At 57.6% G+C, this 17,020-nt stretch overlaps 2 protein-coding genes across 9 annotated transcripts in view; one reads left to right on the top strand and one right to left on the bottom strand.

The window, feature by feature from the left end:
- NINJ2 (ninjurin 2) overlaps positions 1-12,523 on the top strand; it is a 99,891-nt gene extending 87,368 nt beyond the window's left edge. Inside the window, exons 2-4 of one of the 3 annotated variants that reach the window (XM_070049262.1) lie at positions 10,848-11,079; positions 11,541-11,744; positions 12,160-12,523. In XM_070049262.1, the coding sequence (XP_069905363.1) occupies positions 10,848-11,079; positions 11,541-11,707 (399 nt within the window). In that variant the 3' untranslated portion in view covers positions 11,708-11,744; positions 12,160-12,523. Of the gene's footprint in view, positions 1-10,847; positions 11,080-11,540 lie in introns of all 3 variants that reach the window. The other 2 variants (XM_051850761.2, XM_008259849.4) reach the window with 2 other exon arrangements.
- Positions 8,655-17,020, bottom strand: part of B4GALNT3 (beta-1,4-N-acetyl-galactosaminyltransferase 3) — a 115,458-nt gene continuing 107,092 nt past the window's right edge. For 4 of the 6 annotated variants that reach the window (XM_008259851.4, XM_002712782.5, XM_008259853.4 and 1 more), the window contains 2 exons: positions 11,623-15,447; positions 8,655-10,601 (listed from right to left, as the gene is read on the bottom strand). In XM_008259851.4, the coding sequence (XP_008258073.3) occupies positions 15,339-15,447 (109 nt within the window). In that variant the 3' untranslated portion in view covers positions 8,655-10,601; positions 11,623-15,338. Of the gene's footprint in view, positions 10,602-11,600; positions 15,448-17,020 lie in introns of those variants that run through there. The other 2 variants (XM_070049246.1, XM_051850758.2) reach the window with 2 other exon arrangements.

Here is a 17,020-nt window from a genome sequence, read left to right as displayed (position 1 = left end):
AGGCACCGTTCTGTGGAAAGATCCAGGTATACCAGCATACTTCAACACGCTCATGGAAAAAGGAGGCAGAAAAATGAGTTTATTTTGGTATAAAAATGTTTTCGAGATACATGCAAACTTTTTTCATAATATATATTTCCACACATTATGAAAAAAAAATTTGCACCAGAATAAACTCTTACTCTAAGTCTAGGTGGGGCAGGCACTGTGGTGCAGTGGATTAAAGCCCCAGCCTGCAGTGCCAGCATCCCATATGAGCACCGGTTCAAGTCCCAACTACTCCACTTCCAATCCAGCTCTCTGCTATGGCCTAGGAAAGCAGTGGAAGATGGCCCAAGTCCGTGGGCCCCTGCACCTGTGTGGGAGACCTGGAACAAGCTCTTGGCTCCTGGTGTTGGATCAGCTCAGCTCATGCCATTGTGGGCATTTAAGGAGTGAACCAGCAAATGGAAGACCTCTCTCTCTCTCCCTCTCTCTCTGGCTCTACCTCTCTCTGTAACTCTTTCAAATAAATCTTTAAAAAAAAAAAAGTATAGGTGATGACGCATTTCTAAAAAATGTTTTATTTATTTGAAAATGAGAAAGGGAGAGATGTTGCTTCACTCCCCAAATGCCTGAGACAGCCAGGGTGGGACCAGGCCGAAGCCAGGAGCCTGAACTCCATTTAGTTCTCCTGTGTGGGTGGCGGAAACCCAGACACTTGTGTCGTCACCTGCTGCTCCCAGGGGCGTGTTATCAGGCAGCTGGAATCAGGATGGGGGCCTGGACTTGAAACCAGCCGCTGCAGTATGGAGCGAGAGCATCCCGAGAAGTGTTTGACTGCTCTGCCGGACGCCTGCCCTGAAACACGTACTTTTAAAGTATGTGTGAACTTTCTGAAGTCTCCTGTCCTACCTGTAAATATTTTAGGCTAGCGCCCAACTCCGAGGGCTGTGCTGCCAGAGCTGTGTGCTTGAGACCCAGGACCCAGAGCCTGCCCGGGTGACCTCAGGCAGAAACGGAATTGTTCTGAGCCTTGGTTTTCTCATCCGTAAAACAGGTGCCAGTAAGAGAGCTGAATGACAATGTCAGTACTTGGAGCTTGGAAAAGAGGGGCACTGACAGTTAGGCAGCTGGGATAGGCCAGTGGTCCTCAGACTTGGTCTTGCATCAGAATCACCTTGTTACAACAGATTGCTGGGCTGTGGCCTGGGTTTCTGATTCAGTGGGTCTGGGTGTTTTTCTTTTTCTTTCTTTCTTTTTTTTTTTTTTTTTATTTGACAGGTAGAGTTATAGACAGTGAGAGAGAGACAGAGAGAAAGGTCTTCCTTCCGTTGGCTCACTCCCCAAATGGCCACTACAACCAGCGCTGCGCCGATCCAAAGCCAGGAGCCAGGTGCTTCCCATGCAGGTGCAGGGGCCCAAGCACACGGGCCATCCTCCACTGCCCTCCCGGGCCACAGCAGAGAGCTGGACTGGAAGAGGAGCAACCGGGACTAGAACCGGCGCCCATATGGGATGCCGGCACTGCAGGCAGAGGATTAACCAAGTGAGCCATGGTGCCAGCCCCTGGGTGTTTTTCTTAATGGGTCCCAGGAGACACTGTTGCTATTGTTGCAAGAACTGCAGTTTGAAAACCACTGATAGGCAAAAGAACGAACAGGAGAACAGGCATTGAGGCTAGAAATTGCAACACCTGTGTCCTATTTTGCACTACCTGGGTTCAATCCTGAGTTCCAGCCCTGGTTCCTGACTCCAGCTTCCTGCTAATGCAGATCCTGGGAGGCCGTGGTGGTGGTGGCTCCTGTCACTCACATGGAGACCTGGATTGAGTTCCCACCCCGGCCACGGCAGGCATTCCAGGGGCAAACCATATGGGAACTCTGTGAGCCTCTCACATAAATTGTTTAAAATTAAAAAGAAAACATAGGCTCAGGATTTGGACATGGGGACCATTCTGACTATGCGATGGCTCTGGGCGGTTAACCTCCAGGCCTCAATGCCTTCATTGTCAAGGGAGCTATTGCTATACCGACTTCACAGGGGCATGTGCAGCACCTGACATTTTCAGCCTCTAAATATTCCTGATAAGTTCTGGCTCATTTTGGTGGCCCTCAAAACACAAGTAGGATTCCGAGATGGGCTGGCGGGGCTGGGAGAATGCCTCTGGGACCCCCAAGTCAAAGAGGGGTACTCGGCAAAACGTAAGGTGGGCCTGGGGGCCCTGGGGGAGCACGGGTAAACTCTTCGGGTCTCGCGGTGCGGTAAGTCCAGTTTCCACCTTGCACCCTGACTGATGCCAGCTTTTCCGGAAAGCCACTGACAAAGTGACCTCTCGCGGGGAAGGTGGGAAGTGCCTCCTAAGAGTGAGCACGGGGTCCCATTGCAGCCCCTATGCTTTCTCGCCCCTCGCCGCACTCTCTCTCTATCCGCTCCAGCCCCTTACGGTTGGAAAGGGCTCCGGCCCTCGGCGGGCTGCGCGGGCTCCTGGGCGCCCCCTGGTGGGAGACAGAGGAGCTGCAGCCCTGCCCGGGGCCGCCGGTCCGCGGAGCGCAGCCGCCTGGAGGCCCGGTTTTGCAGAACCCACACCGGGGCTGCAGCCTGGCTGTGGCGCTGCGCTTAGGACTGAGAGCAGATTTCTAGGCCAGTCAGGGATTATTACCAGAATAGCACGCAGAAGACACCCCGCCCTGACGTGGATTAGAGACCGTTGACTTTTGAGGGCACGGGGTTGGCTGCAGGGGCGGCGCCTGCGCTCTGCCATTCCGGCCCGAGGTCGAGGTCCCTGGGGTCCCGGCTCCTGCAGGTTTTGGCCTGAAGACCCGGCGGCAGTCTCCAGACTGACTCATTCTTTCCCTGAGGCTCGCCGGAGGACTGCCGCGCGGAGGCGGGCTCTGAGGGCAGAGGTTATTTTGTTTATGTATTTGGAAGGGAAAGACTGGCTGCCAGCAGGGCCCTGGCTCCCACCCGTCTAGGGCCTTGCCTGTGCCCTTTTGCATGAGGTCTGGCAGAGAAGACACCGGGGCGGGCCCTGTGCACTGTGCGCCCGCCAGGCCGGGGAGCAGGCCCCAGGCGGCAGGCAGGGCGGCTTCAGAAAGAGGCTTTCTGGCCGGCTGCAGAGCGGAGCCGCTCTGGGTCTAGCAGGGGCTACCTGCCGCAGCCAGGGGGAGACCCAAGGCCAGCTGGCGTGGAGGTGGGGCCCCCCCGGGGCACGGACAGGAACTGCAGGATGGCAGAGAAGGCGTTTCACAGACCACGGCAGAGAGCGGCCTGCGGCCTGCGGCCTGCGGCCTAGTACCGCAGATGCCGGCTCACTGCCAGCCGGGGCGCCGGGGGTTAGTTAGGCTGCTTGCTTGGGACAGCAGCATCTGGCATCCCAGCGCAGGTTTAAGACCTGGCTGCTCCACTTCCCATCCAGCTCCCTGCTCATGCACCTGGGAAGGCATCGGAGATGGCCCAGCTGCTTGGGGCCCTGCCACCCAGATGCAAGACCTGGATGGAATTCTGGGCTCCTTGTGGCCATTTAGGGAGTGAACCAGTGGATAGAAAATCCCCACCTCCTTTGTCGCTCTCCCTTTCAACTGACAATAAGACGCCAGCTTCCACATAGGAATACTTGGGAGCCAGCTCTGGCTCCTGCCTCCATCTTCCTCCTAATGTAGACCCTGGGAGGCAGCAGGTGATGGCTCCCATCATTTGGTCCTTGCTACCCACGCCTGGGGGTGAGGGTGGGGGTGCCTGGATTGAGCTCCTGGTTCCTGGCTTCAGCCTGGCTCAGCCCAGGCCAGACAATTGCAGGTGTTTGGAGAGTGAACCAGCAGATTGGGAGCTTTTTTCTGTGTGAGCTTTTCCTGTGTGTCCACCTCCCTGCCTCTCAAAAAAATGGCCAAAAAAAAAAAAATCAACTTGCAGCTTGCTGAGAAGATAAATGGTGCCTGCCTCAAAATTTGGGCCAGGGAAAGCCCCGAGTGACAACGTTATTTCAAGCGCCTGCAGGCCCGCAGGTGGGAGTATGCTCTGAGTGCCAGAGGTTTCTCCGTCACCCCACACCTGTCTGTCTCTTGGCAGTTCTCAAAGCTCAGTCACCCGTGACCTCAGTGCTCTTTCTAACAACGCTCTGTGCCACACAGGGCGGAAGCCGCTCCCATGGCACAGGTGGAGAAGCTATGGTCTGCGTGAGAAAATTATAAATTCAGGCATGTACTTTTTTCTTTCAAATTAATTAATTAATTAATTAAGATAGATTTTTATCTATTTGAAAGAGTTCCAGAGAGATAGAGAAGTCTTCCATTCACTTGTTCATTCCCCAAATGGCCGCAACAGCCAGGGCTGGCCAGGCGGAAGTCAGAAGTTTCACCCAGGTCTCCCACACAGGTGCAAGGGCTCAAGGACTTGAGCCATCTTCCACTGCTCTCCCCGGTGCATTAGCAGGGAGCTGCATCAGAAGTGGAGCAGTCTAGATTCGAACCGGCCACCCACACGGGATGCTGGTGTTGAAGGCGGCCCCTTAACCCGTTATGCCACAAATCTGGCCCCTCCAATTAATTTTTTAGATCGTTCAAACATACACCTGGTTCAAAATTCAAAAGGTAACAGACAGAAGCCCCTTGTTCAACCTTATTCTTCCAGCTACTTCCTTCCCTTCGTACCTGTTGGAACCCATGCCTTTTACCTTCGGATCTCACAGCCTTTCTGCCACAGCAGTACAAGGGCTCAGGGTTCACAGCCCCACTGCAGTCAGGCCCCCCTGGGACCTGCATCACTCACCTCCTGGCAAGTGGGCACAGGCAGCTGTGTGGCACTGTCCCATGGTCTTCTTTCATCACAGGGCATGGAGGTTTACCTTCAGATCCTAAACTCTTGGGTGGTAGAGAATTGGTCTTCAGCTGCTTGGAGGTCTTGCAGAAGGGGTTAAAACCCCAGGCTGGGGCAGGAGATGCGCCTGGTGGCTGAGATGCCCGAGTCCCACCTTGCGGTGCCTGGGTTTTCTTCCCGACTCCAGCTTCCTGCTAACGCAGGCCCTGGGAGGCAGTGGTGATGGCTTGAGAAACTGAGCTCCTGCCACCCACCTGGGAGATGTGGATTGAGTTCCCAGCTCTGGCTTTGGCCCTGGCCCAGGTCTAGCTGTTTTGGGCGTTTGGAGAGTGAATCAGCTAATGGAAGCTCCGTATCTATTTTCAGTCTATCATCTATCTGTCATCTTCCTATTTCTCTCTCTCAAACAATTTTTTCAAACAACGGGCTCTGACACCTACAGAATTGGGCCACAGCCTGTGCTCTGAGATCTTGGACAGTCACTTAGTCTCTCTGTGCCTCCTGTTCCTCAATGGCAATAACCTTGCCCTTGCCTACTTCTCAGAGCTCCTGTGAGGACGACGTAGATGACAAGGCATGCACTCCATAGCGGGAGCGACTTCATTCCAGTGCGTTGAGAACCTGCTCCCGTGCACAGTGGGACATGCCCAGGCCCCCCTCCCCGCTGGTCTCTGACAGGGGTAAAGACCTTGGACACCTAATTAAAAGCCACTGGCAGAGTGGGTCACCCAAATCCATTCATTGGAGGAAATCACTCCCGGGCAGGTTCCCGCCCTTTCCCTCTGGGCTATCAGCTGGCCCCATCTCTTGCTCTGGTGAGGCCTGGCTGTCCCGGGGGCTCGGCCCTCCTGAGCCAGTGGAAGGGCCACAGCCACTGCCGCTCCGGCCTACCTTGGTTGCCGCCCCAAGTTGGAGCAGACACCAGGAAGGCTCTCATGCGGCTCTCCCAGGGATGACTCACTGAGGGTCACCTGTGCAGGTGAGCTGCCTGCCCCAGTGACTCACTGCCTCTGCCCCCAGGCCTGGCCCCACAGTTCCCGAGCTCCGCCTCTGGGAGGGCTCACCCTCAGCCTCTAGCCCCTCCCTTCAGCCTGGGATCAGGGGTCCCCACTCCCAGATCCCTCTGTCTGTACCTGCTGGATCTCACAGGTAATAAAAGGAGCCCAGTGAGGGGCACTGCTCACCACCTGCCGCTGGGAACAGAGCCAGGGTCTTGCACCTGGGGCCAGGCTGCCACCAGTGCTCACCACTCAGCCCCTCACTGTCGCGCCCACCACGGCTCTGGGTCCCAAGTGCACTGAGTGGTGGACAGTTAATAGGCCTCCGAGGTTGCCCCGCCCCCAGGACCTTCTGGGAGCACAGCCCTGTGCCGTGTTTCCAGGGAAGACGGACAGTCCCCACTGACCGTTAGTGTCAACACAGTGTGCAAATGAGTTTGCCCTCCTGTTGGGGAACATTCCTTCCTCTCTGACCCAAGTTCAGTTTCATAAAGAGACAAAAACATAGGCCAGCAAAGTTTAAGGGGGTCTACGATCGCCGGTGGAACAATGGAGCCATGGGGACTTCCAGGGACAGAGGCTGTCCCTGAGTGGGAGCTGCCACTCAGCAAGAGGGCCTGGGTGGGGGTGGGGAGGGGTGAGAAAGAGGGAGGGACGGGGTGGCGCTGGGGGAAGCTGGGAAACTGCTGGAGTGGGCCTGTGGTGTCCACAGCCGCAGCATCAAACCCACGGCCGCCGGCCCCCCACGCCCCACCCCTGCGCCATCTTCAGAGCCCCCGAGGCAGCACTGGTTGGCAGGGGGTGCAAGGGTGCCTTTCCTCAGGGCGTCCCTGGGGGGTCTTGCGTGAAGGTCGAAGGTCAAGTGGAGCCACCGGGACACAGAGGGCCTTTGAGAGTGACTCAGGCTGGGGAGAGCTCCGCGTGGCTCCTTCCCGGAGGGGAGGAACAAAGTGTCATTCAGCGGCCCCAGAGCTTCTGCTCCCCCAGAGACCTGCTCTTCCTCTGCTTCACAGCCGTAGGGACCAGACTGCGGCCCCCCGACCCCTGTGCTGAGAGGGACCGCGGGCTGGCAGGGGCCGGGGTCAGAGGTGGGCGCGCAGGCAGCCCAGGGAGGGCCGGAGAGCTGGAGAGGGAGAGCCCAGATCCCAGGCCCGGAATGACTCAGACTGCGGCTGCTGCGGCCCAGCCCACATTCCCGGGCCTTTGTGCCTGACGTGCCTGGGCCTGGCCTTAAAGGGCCAGCTCCTCTGAGGCGGGAGCAAAGGCTACCTTGCCCACCCCCACTGCGTTGCCCCCAGTCTCGGGGCTGTGGGTAAGGAGGATGGCATCCTACAGGATTTCAGGGTTGATCTAATGCAGTCCTCAGGCTATCAGGGAGGGGCACTAGGCCATTTAAGTCATCCCTCTGCCTCTGAGCGGGCTGCACCTAAACTGGCCCAGCAGGATTAAGAAAACTCTGTCCTTGCTTTTACAGAAGCTACTACCCAGTGACCCTTTCCAAGGCACTCTGGCCAGGGCCTTGAAGCGGGCTCCCTCCTAACCACCACCTCACCCCACCGCACTGGGCCTCACTTCAGCGTTGGCTGACTCGTAGCCTCTCGTAAGGCACACGCGCTTGGTGGATCCCAGGTGGACCGCTCCAGGCCTGTGCACCAAGCTCCCGGCCCGGGGCCTCCAGGCAGTCCAGGCTGCATCCCATCCTGCCCTGGGTGTGGATTCCTGGTGGAGAAACTCCAGCTGGCAGCCAGTGCCCAGGGCACATCTCTGGGCCCCGCATGCCACCATGTGGACACTGGGAGAAGTGACACCTCCAGGAGACGAGTGCCTAGCCTATGCCACCCACCCAATGCAGGCCCTGAAAGGGCGGGCTCAGCTCAAAGCAGCCCTGAATTGACATCCAGCAAAACTGGAGCCCAGACCAGGCCCCACATTCAGGGAGGAGAGGCGGAGGCCTGCGCCTCCGCCTCCGAAGGCCGCTGTGAATCCTGCATCGTCTGTGAGAATGTAGCTCCAAGCCCCACCCAGCTCTGCCGGAACCCACTCTCAGCCCCCCTAGGAAGACTGCCAAGGCCCCAAGGCCCCCACCCGCCTCTGGCCCTGCCATTCAGCACTCAGATCAAAGCCCTGGAGGCCCGGGATCTGCTGGCCACTGACATGCAGCTCCTTGGAGAAGGAGCCTCCTCCGGGCGAGACGGGTTTGTCGGATTTGAACTGAGAGCCCATCTGGCGGGGGGAGACAGTGCCAAGCTGGTGACCACTGGACACGCTGATAGCTGTGGGGTGCATCAGGGGCAGGGAGGCTGGGGCCACAGCTGTATCTGGACAGAGCCTGGTGTGAGTGACCACCCACCAGACGGGTCAGTGCCAACCAGCGACCTGGGGGAGGGGCAGAATGGGCAGGTGACACAGCACAGGCACCAAGGGACATGGATGCACAGCCTGTCACACAAGGGGTTCCCTGCAGTCTCCTGGTCCCACGTACCCCCAGGCTCAATGAGTCCTACCCTGCCCAGAAAGGGGGTTCCCATGAAATGCTGATAATGACCAGGTCACGTGCAGGGACCTGCCCTGCGTTGGGCCGAGGGATGCCCAGGCTGAGTCTGCGCCCCACACGCAGCTCAGGCTTGACCCTGGAGCCTGGGAATGCTGCTGAGGTCGGTGGAGACTTCAGGCTGAGCTTCGAAGGGCCAGGGGCAGACACCCCTGCTGTTGGCCCAGCAGAGGTCTCCAATGAGGGGTCCGCAAGATTGGCTTTTGCGATATGATAAGAAAATTAAACTTGTATATATGTTAATTTTTATGTAATCTCAAAGTTTCTTTTGTATATTTTATGATATGTATTAGTCCAGTGAAATATGTTCATGATTTTTTAAAATATTTATTTATTTATTTGAAAGTCAGAGTTACACAGAGAGAGGAGAAAACAGAGAGAGACAGATCTTCCATCTGCTGGTTCACTCCCCAAATGGCCACTACGGCTGGGGCTGGGCCAGGCCGAAGCCAGGAGCCAGGGCTTCTTCTAGGTCTCCCACATGGGTGCAGAAGCCCAAGCACCTGTGCTTTCCCAAGTACATCAGCAGGGAGCTGGATCGGAAGTGGAGCAGCCAGGACTTGAACCAGTGCCCCTATGGGATGGGCACAGGTGGAGGCTTTACTTCCCTGATGTGTAATGAAAGGATGTACAGATGAAAGGTCTTCAAAAAGTTCATGGAAAATCAATTTTTGTAAAAAAAACTCCTCATAGGATGTTACTGTGGATTTGTTCCTGAGAGGAAGAGCGTGGTGGGGGCAAGAGGCGTGGAGTCACCACACAGACCCCGGGAGTCTGGTGAAAGCAGGCTTGAGGCCAGCAGCCCGCAGACTCGTTTATTTCAGTTGCTGCAGCTGCTTATATAGCCAAGGCAGCCAATCTGGTCAAGGGGTGGTCTATGCCCTAACCAGTCACAGCCTGTTGCCAGGCAGTTTCCAAAGCCATCCAATCACAGCCTGTTGCCAGTCAGGTTCTGTTGCCAGGCAGTTTCCGAAACCATCCAATCATGGCCTGTTGCCACGCAGTTTCTGTTGTTAGCGGCCATCTTGGCATGACCTTCTCACCTTCTCATTCCGCCACAATAGATTTCCAAAATTTTTACCCCAAAATAAACTTGTATTTTAATTATATTTTCCCACAATCCTTTTGAAGTACCCTCAAGTAGTATGAATGCATTACCAAAGATGGTTTTTAATGCTGGGATTATATTACCAAGAAATTTTGGCAACAACTGCATTTCAAGACATCTTAAGGATCCTTGGAGTTCAAAGGTGCTATCCAGATAGGCTTCTCTCCACTCTCGGCTGGCCTCTGTGTAATTATCCAAGTGAAGTGGCATGCTGGGGTCACACTGAGTACATGAAGTATCCAGACCCTCTGATATCTGCCCATCTACCAACCCATCCTCCCACCCCATCCATTTATGCACTAGTCCATCCATCCATCCATCCATCCATCTTCCTGTCTGTCCAACCATCCATCACCTGTCTGCCTGTCCATCCATCCATCCCTCCATCCACCCATCTATCCATCCCTGCATCCATCTATCCATCCCTCCATTCCCCATCCACCAATCCATCATCCATTTAACCATCCACTCAACAGATATCTATCCTATTGTGATCTTTTGGCTCAGCCTCCCTACCATCAGGCTAAAACATCTTCCAAAATCCTCCTTCCATTCTTTTATTTTAAAAAATTTTTATTTATTTATTTATTTATTGATAGGCAGAGTTAGACAGTGAGAGAGACAGACAGAGAGAAAGGTCTTCCTTCCGTTGGTTCACCCCCCAAGTGGCCGCTACGGCCGGCGCGTTGTGGCTGGTGCGCTGTGCCGATCCGAAGCCAGGAGCCAGGTGCTTCCTCCTGGTCTGCCATGTGGGTGCAGGGCCCAAGCACTTGGGCCATCCTCCACTGCCTTCCCGGGCCACAGCAGAGAGCTAGCCTGGAAGAGGAGCAACCAGGACAGAATCCAGTGCCCTAACCGGGACTAGAACCCGGGGTGCCAGCACCACAGGCGGAGGATTGGCCTAGTGAGCTGTGGCGCCGGCCTAAAATATTTTTATTTTATATTTGACAGGTAGAGTTACAGACAGTGAGAGGGAGAGACAGAGAGAGAGGTCTTCCACCCTCTGTTCACTCCCCAAATGGGGGCGACAGCCAGAGCTGGGCCAATGCAAAGCCAGGAGCCAGGAGCTTCACCCAGGTCTCCCACGTGGGCGCAGGGGCCCAAGGACTCGGGCCATCTTCTACTGCTTTCTCAGGCCATAGCAGAGATGCTGGAACAGAAGAGGAGCAGCTGGCACTAGAACCGGCGCCCACATGGGATGCCGGCACCACAGGCAGAGGATTAACCTCCTGTGCCACAGCGCCAGCCCCCCCCCCCCCCGCCTTGCAATTTTTTCTCACCATCATTCTCAGCTCCTGATCACCTTCAGCCTCGCTATAAAGCCTCTCTCCTGTCTCCAGTCTCTTAAGTGCGTTCCTCTGGAGCCTCCTCAGGGAGCCTGCTTTCTCCCTTACAGCCCGGGCACTCCAGCCCAAGAAGGAACCAGCCCATCAACCTGAACCATTACACCACCAAGAAGAGTGTGGCAGAGAGCATGCTGGACGTGGCCCTCTTCATGTCCAACGCCCTGCGGCTGAAGGCGGTGCTCGAGCAGGGGCCGTCCTCCCATTACTACACCACCCTGGTCAGCCTCATCAGCGCGTCCCTGCTCCTGCAGCTGGTCATCGGGATCCTCCTGGTGCTCATGGGTGAGGAGGCGTACTGTGGCAGGTGCTTCCCTGTCAACCCGTGCCCCTGTGCACGCGGCTGCTCAGCCATACCCTAGCCTGGCGTCAGCCCCTGTGCCTGCAAATGTCCAAATGAGAACTTTGGGGAGTGAGGGCAGGCACCCTGTCCTGTCTGTAGGAATCCCGGGGCAGACCCCCAGGACTGGCTGAGAGCCTGTCCCACTAATGTGCAGCACAGGTCTCGACAGCCTTTTGGGAAGCTCCTATCTCCACTGAATCCCGATTCTACGAAGCCCCGAGCACCTGTCAGTGAGGGCCATGGGCACCCCCGCCCAGTGAGCATTGCCACCTCCCTGATCCACAGACCACGTGGTTTCTGGGACGCCAGGCTTCCTCTACACTCCAGGGGATGCGGTGGGGCAGCTCCAGGCCACCGCCTCTGCTCTGACACTGTCCTCCTCCCACTCCTGGCTCCCCCACAGCACGGCTGAACCTGAATGAGGTAGAGAAGCAGGGGCGGCTAAACCAGCTCAACAACGTGGCCACCACCTTCATCTTCCTCACCGTCGTCATCAACGTCTTCATCACAGCCTTCGGAGCGCATCAGACGGGGTTCCTGGCTGTCAGGGCCTCAAGGAACCCTCTGTGAACACAGCAGGGACCTGGGTGAGGGAGAAGGCCGAAAGGTAGCCGGGGTCAGGGGCGCCCCCAGGCGGCCGGCCCTTCTCTCAGCTCTGGAGGTTGGGTTGGGAGACATAGCCCTGCAAGGCAAAAGGCCGAAGCCTATAGCGCTGGGGGCCAGGGTATCTGTAAGACCTGGGGCTGGGGCTCTGTGAGGCCCTGCTCAGGCTGCGGGCCCCCCGCGGGGGCGGGTGGTGGGGGAGCAAAGGCCGGAGATGCCGGATTTCTCCTCGCGCTATGGAGAAATCCCTGCTGCTCAGATAATGGGCCAAGAGCCAGCAACAGCAGCAAAGCCGCTGGGGGCCTCCCAGAAAGGCAGTCTCAACACCTGCATCTGAACAGCTGGCAGCACAGTGTGCGCATGTGCAAGTCCGACTTGCGGCCGCCCCCGCCTTCACGCCGTCTCTGCCTCCTCCGCAGGTACTGGGTCTGCAGCTGTTCCGCTTCCTTCCTCTCCCTGCTGCCAGGGGGGTGGGCGCTCTCCACTGCCCCTGGGAGAGCTCCCTTCGTGGCAGTGTAGCTGTCCTCGCTCCCAACCACACGAGCCGGAATTAAGACGTACTGCCTCACTGGGCTGGAGTTCCGAGCTCAGCCCTGGGTACTGCCGGCCTTTCCCGTCGTGGGTGGCACCTCCAGCATGTGAGGCGCGTCTGCACAGCCCGGCTCCACCCAGCCTAGGGACTACGCTTCTGACTTCGCCCCGTTGCTTTCCGCTGCCCCAGGCCTCAGTTTCCCTTTCTGTAAAATGGAATGATTTCTATCTATAAAAGTTTCTGCAAATCCACTCTAAGTCAATCTTTTTTTTTTTTTTTTTTTTTTTTGGATAGCTAGAGAAGGCAGAGGAGAGTGAGCAAGAACACTTCCATCCACTGGTTCACTCCCAAATGCCAATGCCAGGAGCCGGGAACTCAATCCAGGTTCTTGGGGGCAAGAACCCAAGTATGTGAGCCATCGCTGGCTGTCTTCTAGGGTCCAGGTTAGCAGGAAGCTGGAGCTGGGACTCGAACCCAGGTACTCTGATGTGGCACATGAGTGTCCTAACTGGTATTTTTTTTTTTTTTGGACAGGCAGAGTGGACAGTGAGAGAGAGAGAGAGACAGAGAGAAAGGTCTTCCTTTGCCGTTGGTTCACCCTCCAATGGCCGCCGCGGCCGGTGCGCTGCGGCCGGCACACTGCGCTGATCCAATGGCAGGAGCCAGGTACTTATCCTGGTCTCCTATGGGGTGCAGGGCCCAAGCACTTGGGCCATCCTCCACTGCACTCCCGGGCCACAGCAGAGAGCTGGCCTGGAAGAGGGGCAACCGGGACAGAATCCGGCGCCCCGACCGGGACTAGAACCTGGTGTGCCGGCGCTGCAGGCGGAGGATTAGCCCAGTGAGCCACGGCACCGGCAACCTAACTGGTATCTTAACCACCAGGCCAAATGCCCACCCTGGAGCCCATCTTTGTCCTGTTCAAGAACCTACTGTACACCTAGCTCGCACACGAGCAGGCTCTTACATGTATGTTTAGGGAGCACAAAGCACCTGGGTTTTGCCTAGGCCAAGTACAACCAGGAAGGCAGAGCTGCCCCCTGCAGCACCCACAGGGAGCCCCAGTGGAGGACGGTACCTGAGACTGCTGCTGCCTTAGAACAAGCAACCCCTCGCCCTCCTTGCTGCTCTCCAACCAGCCCCGCCTCCCTCCGTCACCCAGCCTGCCCACTCCCCCTTACAACGGGAACCACCAACCTCCAGGACCCTGCGGGAGAGAGGGTGCCTGGGCCCCTCCACCCCCATCCTGAGCAAACCCCAGCTCCGACCTCACACACCAGAGCAGAGGTGAGGGTGCAGGGGGTGTGGGAGGGGCTCCGGCACCTCCATCAGACAGGGACAGAGACAGGCTCGCTCCGCAGTCACCCCTCTCCCACGGCGGATGGGCAACAGGAAAACACAAGAACCGGCTTTTTCCTAAGAAGATGCTGTATTTAATGCTCGCCCCCACCATCCCACTCCCTCCCCCCAACCCCCAAGACATTTCCCTCCAGGTAAGGGCCACAGCAGGCCCTCCCCCTTAAGGCAGACGGTGTGGAGGTAAGACACTGCAAACGCAAGGCACTGGCCTGGGGACTGGCCGTGAGGGCGGGGCCGGGTGGCTGGGGCTGGCTCCTGGCTCCTGAGTTAGGCATGAGGCGGGGGGCGGGGCCGCTCCAGGCCTTCCAAGGCAACGTTCTAGAAAGCGGGAGGCCCAGGAAGAAACCTGACACGGCAGCAAGACTTGTGCAGCCGCGGTCAGTTCCCTGTGAGCCCAGAGGGCTGGAGGCCTGAGCGGGCAGCAGGACAGGGGGTGGGCACGGCCAGTTCTTGGAAAAGCCTTCATCCTTCCTGGCTCCATCCAGGGAAGCAGGGTCTGTGGGAGTCCTCCCTCCACTACACCGAGCCCACGCTCTCGCTCTCGGTGAACGCAAGGCCCACCAGGTGGACCAGCAGCCACAACACTGTCCCACGGGGAGCCTGCGCTGGGTTATGTGGCTTCACCTCCCATCATCAGCCTTCTCCACAGCCTGCAGCCCCGGGCCCACCTCCCTCTAAGAGACTGGTGTGCAAGGGCCCACGTCTGATGCACCCCTGGTGCACCCGTCGGAGCGGCAGCAGCAGTAGCAGCAGCGGCGGCGGCGGCAGCGACCCCAGCCACTGGAGCAGCCGGGGACCACTGGGGCGACACATGTGCGTGATCATCCGGTTCCCCGGGACGGAGAAAGCCAAGGCCATCTCCCCGGAAACTGCCCCGTCCCATTCTCCTCCTCAGCGTCCCAGACCTCTCGCCCGCTCCCTCTTACCCAAGGCAGGAGGTGCAGGGTTGGGAAGACTGAGTTTCCTCTTCCCTTCTCACCCTCTCACCCAAGGGGAGCCCACAGATTTCACCAATGCCCTCATTCCCCTCCTGTTCACCTTGCCCCAGTGGGGGAAGGGCAGAGCCCTGCCCCCAAGCCGCTCAGAGGGGAAGGGGCAGCTGCCTGGTGGCTCCTGGGAGAGCTGTGCGTCTCTGGAAGGCACGAGCCTGGGCAAGAGCTGAGGACTGTCTCCCACACAGCCAGCCCCAGAGAGGGACACACGTGTGCGGGGTGGGGTGGGGGGGCACACCCACTCCAGCCCCTCTCACGGTCAAGGCTGGCTCTACACAGCAGTTTGGTTCTCTGGTGAAAAACAAAAATACAGCCCTCCCCCCACATAAAATATGTCCAGTAGAAGCTTCCAGGTCCCAGTCAGCACTCCATAGGAGGGGCCCCGCTGCACGTGAGGCTGCACCTCGAGGAGCAGCTGGTGGGGTGGGGGGTGGGGGGGCTTGGGCAGGTGTCTCCTTCCTGGCCTGAGCATCCTGGCCTTCTCAGGAACTCTGGTACAGAGCAAGCGCCCCTCTGGCCTCTCTCCAAAGTCCTCCCTTCTGCAGCCCCAGGGGCGGGGACAGGAGCCTCAGCGCCTGGCCCTGGGAGGCCTCTGAGGGTCCAGCCATGGCTTCTGCCCGCCTTGTGCACCCTCCTGCGGTGGCCAGCAGGGGCCCTGGGGAGCAACCTCAAGGCCAGGGGCAGGAAGTGTTGGGTCCGTGGGCCACACCCGGCCTCACGGCATCTTCATCTGCCGGCGGTTCCACATGCCCCGCTTGGAGTGGAAGTGGTGGAAGAAATTCCTGAGGGAAAGTCGCTCCACTTCCAGGCCAGCTTGGAGGATCCTGAAGGAAGGAGGAGCGGGATGAGCCGGGAGCGGCCCAAGAGGCGCGGGGGAGGAGCCCTTCGTGCCCACTCAGACCCTGTCCCTGTCCCCCTCCCTGTTACTGCCCATGCGGCAGAGAAAGCAGGCTGCTGTGGGAAGGGGCCACACAGCTAGGCTTGGGTCCCAGCTCCGTGACAGCTGAGTGGGGACATCTGTCAGAGCCTGTCTGCTTCCCCCCAGAGAGAGGATACTACGACAGGTGCAGGAGCACGAGGGAGCCTCACAAAGCTCATGGGAAACAATTAAAATAGAAGTCTAGGGGGCCGGTGCTGTGGCGCAGTGGGTTAAAGCCCTGGCCTGGGGCGCCAGCATCCCATGTGGGCACCGGTTCTAGTTCCGGCTGCTCCTCTTCCAGTCCAGTTCTCTGCTGTGGCCCGGGAGGGCAGTGGAGGATGGCCCAGGTGCTTGGGCCCCTGCACCCACATGGGAGACCCAGAAGAAGCTCCTGGCTCCTGATCGGCGCAGCTCCAGCCATTGCAGCCATCTGGGGAGTGAACCAGCAGATGGAAGACCTCTCTTTCTCTGTCTCTATCTCTCTGTAATTCTCTTTCAAATAAATAAAATAAACCTTTAAAATAAAAATAGAAGTCCGTTTAGTGCAAAAAAAATATACCCATGCATAAAAGGGGTCTTCAAAAAGTTTCATGGAGGGGCCAGTGTCGTGGCGCAGCAGGTGAAGCCGCTGCCTGCAGAGCCTGCATCCCACATGAGCAGTGGTTCGAGTCCCGGCTGCTCTACTTGCGATCCAGCTGCCTGCTCATGTGCCTGGGAAAGCAGCGGAAGATGGTCCAAGTGCTGGGGGCCTGCACCCACACGGGAGACCCAGTTCTTGGCTACAGCCTGGCCCAGCCCTGGCAGTTGCAGCCATGTGGGGAGTGAACCAGCAGATGAAAGATCTCTCCCTCTCTCCGTCTCTCTAACTCTACCCTTCAAATAAATTAATTAAAAAATGTTCATAGAAAGGCAGGTGTCTGGCCTAGAAGTTGAACTGCCTGTATCCCACATCAGAGTGCCTCTGGCTCCCGATTGTGGCCTCGTACTAATGCAGACTCCAGGAGCCAGCAGGCTACGGCTCAAGTGATCGAGTGCCTGCCACCCATGTGGGAGAATGGATTGGCTTCTAAGCTCTTGGTTCAGCCTTGGTCCAGCCTTGGCCAAGCCTTGGCCACTGTGGGCATCTGGGGAGTGAACCAGCAGACGAGGGATCTGTCTTTCTGTCTCTCAAGTAAATAAATAAATAAACTTTACAACGCAGTCCATGGAAAACTGAGCTATGAAAAAGCTGTGCATGGATTTCAGAATTCTTTGGCATTTAATAAACTTCTCTCTTAATTCACTTTTTCTACGAACATTCTGAAGCTCCTGGTATAAAACGTGGTGGATACCGCAGGTGATGGGGGCGAGTGTTCGGCACAGCTCCTGACAGACACCAAGACTAAGCTTACCCTCAGGGGACACTGGTGGCGACCTGCCCCAGGCCCTCCCCGCCCTTTTCCACGTGCACAGCTGCCAACAGCCCCTCCCAGGAAAGA

The sequence above is a fragment of the Oryctolagus cuniculus genome, chromosome 9 (assembly GCF_964237555.1).
Source record: "Oryctolagus cuniculus chromosome 9, mOryCun1.1, whole genome shotgun sequence".
NCBI classification, from domain to species: Eukaryota; Metazoa; Chordata; class Mammalia; order Lagomorpha; family Leporidae; genus Oryctolagus; species Oryctolagus cuniculus.
The sequence above is the reverse complement of the archived record's forward strand: the minus strand, read 5'-3'. Positions and strand labels throughout refer to the sequence as shown.